General features: G+C 39.5%; 2 protein-coding genes across 2 annotated transcripts in view; one reads left to right on the plus strand and one right to left on the minus strand.

The window, feature by feature from the left end:
- LOC138962579 (prolyl 4-hydroxylase subunit alpha-3-like) overlaps positions 1–903 on the plus strand; it is a 5,588-nt gene extending 4,685 nt beyond the window's left edge. The window contains exon 6 of the mRNA XM_070334449.1: positions 291–903. Within this exon, the coding sequence (XP_070190550.1) occupies positions 291–421 (131 nt within the window). The 3' untranslated portion in view covers positions 422–903. The remainder of the gene's footprint in view (positions 1–290) is intronic.
- Positions 904–4,341: 3,438 nt separating this feature from the next.
- Positions 4,342–7,500, minus strand: part of LOC138962570 (prolyl 4-hydroxylase subunit alpha-3-like) — a 17,752-nt gene continuing 14,593 nt past the window's right edge. Inside the window, exons 12-13 of the mRNA XM_070334440.1 lie at positions 7,402–7,498; positions 4,342–6,911 (exon numbers count right to left, since the gene is read on the minus strand). Coding sequence (XP_070190541.1) covers positions 6,775–6,911; positions 7,402–7,498 — 234 coding nt within the window. The 3' untranslated portion in view covers positions 4,342–6,774. The remainder of the gene's footprint in view (positions 6,912–7,401; positions 7,499–7,500) is intronic.

Genomic DNA, 7,500 nt, shown 5'->3' on the forward strand with positions numbered 1-7,500 from the left:
TGTCAGGAAGAGACCTATTGTCATGATTCTATAGGTTGGTTCGTGTCTGGTCGTAATAATAAAACAATAGTCCTCCTGGGGACTAGATTTCTCTGTGAAACATCACCCATAAAGGGTCTTTGCTTTGAAGAATCGGTCTCCCTGAAGAGGGTCTGATTTTTAAAATAGGAAATCTGTCAAGGAATCTTTTTCTCCTTTTTTACTCTGACACACATTTGTAAAAATCTCAAAAGAAAGTCTCTCTGCTGACTTTGAGTTGTTTCTTTCACAACTTTGATCGTTGGTTCCAGTCGCCAACAAGTGGATCTGGACGTATGGCAATATGTACCGTCACCCATGCGGTCCCAGCCCCAACTCGACTCATCTCAAAGTGGAGCGCATCGTCAACAGAAGACGTCACAATATTCATGCTCCACACTGACTCATCTCAAAGTGGAGCGCATCGTCAACAGAAGACGTCACAATATTCATGCTCCACACTGACTCATCTCAAAGTGGAGCGCATCGTCAACAGAAGACGTCACAATATTCATGCTCCACACTGACTCTCCGCGAGAGAACGTGGAACACATTATCTGTGTATGTGTGTGTGTGTGTGTGTGTGTGTGTGTGTGTGTGTGTGTGTGTGTGTGTGTGTGTGTGTGTGTGTGTGTGCGTGTGTGTGCTTGGTATTTGCTTGTGGTTTCGTTTGCTATGTTTGATTGTAGACTGTCTAGTATGCATACGGTTATTGTGCAAGGTTGTATTTAAAGGCACAGTAAGCCTCCCGTAAACCATCACAGAGCTCCCCGAGCGTCTAAATACAGTACAAGCATACTTCCATTTGAACGCTCACCGAACGGGAACATCCTGGCTGTTTTCTGTCGAGCGTGAGACATTTTCAAAGAATTTATTTTCGTAGACTTGTTCGTTAACAACAACGGCGCCTCGTTTTTGCGCTAGACCTAACTTTTAAAATCTAAATAATAAATTGACAGCTTGTTACACAAACATTCTTTAATCATAAAAGAATTCGTTTTTCATCAAGACAAGATCAGAACAATTCGAAGTTGTGAAAGTTTAAAAAAAAGAAAAGCCCGGAAGCAGGGTCATGCAAGGGTCGTAGCAGACGTAGGTTTATCAGTGCAAATCGCCGTTCCTCTCAACAGTCAAAAGCCATCGCTAGAGTTCTTGTGAACCACAGCCGTCGTTTCGTGCATAAAAAAACGTGCTATTGTAGATAAGCTCACATCGAGTCGCATTCATGACTAACTGACGACTGCATTGTGAAAAAGGAAAACTGGATCACACGGGTTCACGATGGCTCAGGGGTAAGATAAACCACGCAAAAATAAATTCTTTGAAAATTGTTCGCTCTTTACGGAGGGCACCTAGGATGTTCTCAATTGGTGAGTGTTTAAATGAAAGGGTGTTTGTACTGTGTGTAAAAGCCTGACCGTATCTGTGATGGTTTACGGGAGGCTTACTCTGCCTTTAAGCAACCTTACCTATATCACTGAAGAAAGCTATCTTTGCAAACAGATTTTCTTGGCGTTTTAATTCACTGTCCTGAATACATTGTTTCAATGCATCGTCCCCGTATGAACGATTCTGGGTAACATCAAAGATCTGTCGAGCTTGTTTTAACTTTAGAGATGCATGACCATATCAGTCTCACCCCTTGGACAAAATGTTGTACAGTCTGTTGCTTAAATATTTTTGGGTTGCTGTTTTTTCTTCTTTTTGGCTAAAGTTTAAATCAGGTTGCTCCGATGTAGCAATCTTAATCTTATTTATGTTATTTTAAATTGGTTACTAAAACGCAGTGTCAAAGTGCATATTCAAAACCGGTCTTACTGTATTGTGGGTGAACCTTATTTAGATCTGCCGAGGTTTCATTAGCTCATGATAGTCTATCAAGTTTAGGTTCCTATGAGTTGTTTCCATCTGGCAAATTAATAACTGCATGATATTAATAAAAGAAACATTTCTGGAGTTAACTCCGACCTTTTCACAAACAGAAGAGTCATCTATTTTGTCCTATATTTCCAACTACAACTGCACAGGATTTGATTTTTATTTGATCAGAGGCTTTCTGTGTTTGTGGTTATTGACACTCGTAAACGTAGCCTATGTATTTTTGTGTGAATTGTTTTCGTAACTAACACTAGTAAACATAATTCACTGAGTATAACAAAAAAATCCCTTGAAAAAGCTGGCCAGTTAATGTTGGGTGTGTGTACAGGTGGAGGCCTGGTCTTATCCCACATGGAAGCCTGGTCCACATGGAAGCCTGGTCCACATGGAAGCCTGGTCTTATTGAAATTTGGACGACTCGACTTCCGGACGTTTTGAACAAAATACACTTAAGTTCAGTATGTAGGATACACAGAATACAAAATGGCTTTCTGTGTTGTACCAGATTTACACTCGTTGCTTTATCAAATATTGAAAAGCTCGCTTTCGCTCGCAGTTCAATATTTAAAAAAGCAACTCGTATAAATCTGGTATGACACAGCAAGCCATGTAATTAATTTTGAAGGAGGGTGGGGGGGACGACAACCTTTGAAAAAACTGACACCATAGTAAAGACGGTCCTATAGGGGAAGGGGGGGGGGGGGTGGGATCTGCCTCTATTTCTTGCTTTTAAATTTGACAATTATTGTTTTTCTACGAGTTAACCTAAATCTGGCATTTTTTTTCAATTATTGTTTTTGTACGAGTTAGACGGATTATGTTTTCAGATATCAAAAGCGTAGCCTGCCGTTCTTCTTTCGTCCTTCTTGTTCTATTACATGTTTAAAAGGGGGCCTCATCCCCCCTCCCCCCCCTTCCCCACACACACAACAAGAACAATAACTAACTACCCGCCATTCTCCCCCCTCCCCCTCCCGAATCCGACGTCATTGATATGAATTCTAAAGTCCCCGACAGCCAGAGGCGCGTCACAGGTGTGAATAAGCCAATCGAAATGAGTTCTATCTACCGATTTATGACAGAGAAGGCAATGGTGAACAGTTACGGTCAGCGAACAAGCGACGCAAAATACAGTGACATTCCCAGTTTTAACACCTCTCGACCTGTAAGACCCAATTTTTCTTCAGATTTTGTGAACATCCTATTGTTATTAAATGTGCCTCTATCTTGAGAGTCTCTTTCATGTCTGACTTTTTTTCTTTTTATTCATGTCAGACTTGATTTGATCAGATGTTTAGAGGCCTTAAAAGGTGGTTCCGTTGTACCCGACATCTGTTGAAATGTCAGTCTCGATCCCAGGTAGCGTGCGAGATGTCCGATGTGTGTATGAAGGTTATATTGAGCAAATATGGAAAACCAAAATCTTCAACATCTGTGGAAATATCGAGAATGCTGCACATCGTTGGATTCGTGTTGTAGATAACATTTTATGACTTAAGAAGAAGAAGATCAATAACAACAACAACAACAACAACAACAACAACAACAACAACAACAAGTTCAGTTAAACCTCGATAACAAAATGTTGCACCCATTTTCGTACCCCAACTAAAACATTCATTCCCGTGTCATTTAATTCAAACTTGAAATGCCATTATATGTGGAGGACGGGAGGTAACCTCGTCAAGGGCGTATAGACCAGAAGGTTCCGAGTTACTTCCCTTCTTAATTTACATTTCCATAGTTCCCAGCATTCTTAGCGAAAGGCCCCTTTTTGTTTTTGAGAGAAGACCAGCTGCTGAATTTAAAGTGTGTTTTGGGCTTAGAAGTCCAACTCCATGGTGAGTGGAAAGGTTTTATTTGGCAGGGTTGTTTTTAAGAACCTAAGTAATATATTCCTATGTTTGGTTTATTGTGTTTGTTGGTTTTTTAGCAAGAAATATGTATAATCATGACCGGTCGTTGTGAAGCTAATTTGCGCCATGTTGTTTTGTGTTTGCTGGGCATGTGGTGGGTCCATTGTGAGTCTGTTGTGTGATGTATTCTTTTGTGAAGTCATTAGTATTGTCAGTCATTTGTGAGTTGTTTATGTAATCTAGTGTTCATTTTTTTAGTCTGTGAATCTTTAGTTATTATATTGGTTATAGTGTTAGTTTTCTTAGGAATGTTAGCAGCAGTCCTGAGTTTAATGATAGAATAGTATTATAGTTGTCTTCCTTGAGATAGACTAGAGAAACCGTTGTCATTTGTTTTGTGTTAATAAACGTTGTAAAGGTTAACGTTTTGGGTGTAAGTTTTTTTGTAGTTTAGTTTTTAATCTTAAAACACTTATTTCTTTCTATTCATACATTTTCACTCTTTGTCTCAAATACACACTCAACAAGTATACATACACACAGATTGAGCAGTCACGCGCCTAAATACGCAACAATGATAAATACTCAATAACGGAATAACACTTTTATTTTGTGATAGTGGTAGTGGAAGTCCAACCGCTATATAAAGGCCTATACACTTGGCTATCTAACACATGTTCCAGATCAAAGACAACATATCAGTATTGACGCAAACACCTTTCGTTTTCTACTGCTCATTCGCTCCAAACCTGCATCAGTAGAAAGTATACTTAAGATAGGTAAACAAAACAACCTGTTCTGGATAGATCATTGATTTAATGGCTTTCTCCTCGTATGTAAAATTTGTCAAGTTGCGCCAATTCAAAATTGTTTCGAATTTTTAATTGGTACTTGACGTTTTGTCAGGTCGATTTTGGGGGTACCCTTACTTCGGCGGCGGTCATGTGACACATATAACCGAAATTTGTAATCCGAAAAATGTGAGAAATGGCCAAGTGGAGGGCCTATACAGTTTGAATCGAATAACACGGGAATGAATGTTTTACGAAAATGGGTACACTATGTTTTTTGTTGCCGAGTTCTCTTTAATGACAGTCTCAACACCTCATAATCACTTCCACATACAACACAAAATACATTTTAGTAGCATTTTACTGTAGTATGAAATTTTCAACGCACAGATGTTTCATAACTAAAACCTTTCTTTTCACGATATATGGGACAGTAAGTTCATGAAACCAGAAAATGTACACATGTCCTGAAAAAACTGGAGGAAACTTAGCTAAGAGAGCATGACATCTATGCTGACATTGCCATTACAGATATTATAACCATAAACGGTTGACACACGTGGTTTTGTTGTTAACCCAAAAGTAACGTGAGTATTATTTGGCAAACGGGGCGAGTTACAATTAAACTCAATGCGTAATATTACGTAGAAGGTGACATCCTCCACGTCAAGTTGTGTGGAGATATGGATGTGCATGTTCGTGCGTTGACACCTGAGTATTTAAGAGAAGGAATCACGGAGAATGTAGATCCTCGCATATATCTACTTTTTGATATTTTGTTGTGTCTTTCGTTCTCGTTGGCTCACGTAAGTGTAGCCTATGCGATGCTAACGTTTGTCTGTCTGTGCGTGCGTGCGTGCGTGCGTGCGTATGTATGTATGTATGTATGTCTGTGGTAGAAACTTTAACATTTGAAGACGTCACAACATTTGAAGACGTCACATTATGACGTAAGAGGGTTAGACGTCACGCGAAGGAATTACTGAAAGTCTCGGTCATTGTTATTTTGAGCGGGCCGAGACTAGTTTTTTCTTCGAAATCGGCCATTCAGATCCAGATCTAGTGTCTCGCTTTCTTGCACAGTATCACCTATGCCGCTTATTGTGTGTGTGTGTGTGTGTGTGTGTGTGTGTGTGTGTGTGTGTGTGTGTGTGTGTGTGTGTGTGTGTGTGTGTGTGACGAAGTGATTGAGTTTGTCGATTTCTTACGTGAGCCTTGAAGGCTTCGCCTCTTGTTTTGTAATTGTTTTCGTTTTCGGTGTTGACACAGATTGTGTTCGATAATTCAAACTAAGTTTTCCTTGTTGTTTTTCTCCTTTTTTTTTTCCTTTCCTTTTTTTTCCTTCTCTTTTTTCAAAAAATGTGTCGCATTGATCATGTTCCGCCATGAAATTTCAGGCATGTTTATGTGAGCACTTATCATACGTTTTAAACTTGTTGTGCTCCTTCTTAATGATGTTGTTATATTAGCATGTGTCTGTTTACGAATACAATACTGTTTAAACAAGAACAAACATTAGGCCAAAAAAAAAAAATTGTCTGTTTAGGGTAACATGACCAAAAAAAGTAGGGTCGGTAGGTAGGTACTAGGGTTTTTTTTTTTTTTTTTTTTTTTTTTGTATGTGTAAATGCTATGTTGGCTGAACATTCACTTCTTATATTTGATGAATACATGTTTCAAAACTAACGTATAAATAAAACAGAGAGAAAGGGAGAGAAAGAAACGCCAAATGTCTCTTTTTAGCATTTTTACCTCTTTTTTTTTTTTTTTTTTTTTTAAATCAAAAAAAAGTTTTTGGGTCGGCGCCAAATCGATAGGGTCGGTCGGGTTACCCTAAACAGACAATTTTTTTTTTTGGGCCTTAGGGACGTGCGTTTTCGCGTTGAAGCCCGGGGATGAAAGAGCATGAAACACGTGGGATGCACGTGGCGACGTCTGCTGGAGCTAATGTTCTCCAAGGCAAGTAGAGTTGGGGTAGGGGTGTGCGAGTGCGTGCGTTGAAACCCGGGTATTTAAGAGAAAGAATCACGGGGAATGTAGCACCGTCTGCAGAAGGTAATATCATCCACGTCAAGTTGTGTAGGGGTGTGCGAGTGCGTGCGTTGAAACCCGGGTTTTTAAGAGAAGGAATCACGGGGGATATAGCGCCGTCTGCAGAAGGTAATATCATCCACGTGGAGTTGTGTGTAGATGTGATACGGGTGTGCGTGTGTGTGTTGACACCCGGGTTTTTAAGGGAAGGAATCCCGGGGGATGTAGTGCCGTCTGCTGAAGGTAATGTCCTCCGTGTCAAGCTGTGTGGAGTTAGGGTAGGGACCACACGGCCGTCGATACTCGTTCCCGTACGTCCAGATCCACTTATTGGCCACTGAAACCACGTGCATAGAATACTCAATACAGTGAGAGAAATACTTAATAAAGAGAGACAAGAATTAGAATACACAATACAATGAAATACATATTGTAAAAAGTGAGAGAGAAAAATTAAAAAACACAATAAAGTGAGAGAAATACTTAATAAAGAGAGAGATACATCATTATACACAATACAATGAGAGAGATACATCATTATACACAATACAATGAGAGAGATATACTTAATAAAGAGAGAGCAAATAGACAATAAATATAAATGAAATGTATAATAAAGAGATTCATATAGAAGAGAGGAAATACAAAATACAGCGAGACTAATAAATACACACTAAAAAGAGAGAACACACAACATCAAGATAAATGAAACACATGATAAAGAGAGAACACATTACAACATTAAGAGAGAGTAAAATACACAGATACGAGATCTATCCAACAACTACAAAGGGACATAAACACACAACAAATGGGGATCCACTGACCCCACTTATGCCCCTTGATGACAGGGCAACCCGCGTGTAGCGTCCGATCTTGCAACTCTTGTGCTGGGTTGACGTTGCACCAGAATAGCGCTGTTCCCT

This window comes from Littorina saxatilis, linkage group LG1 (assembly GCF_037325665.1).
Source record: "Littorina saxatilis isolate snail1 linkage group LG1, US_GU_Lsax_2.0, whole genome shotgun sequence".
Lineage (NCBI taxonomy): Eukaryota > Metazoa > Mollusca > Gastropoda > Littorinimorpha > Littorinidae > Littorina > Littorina saxatilis.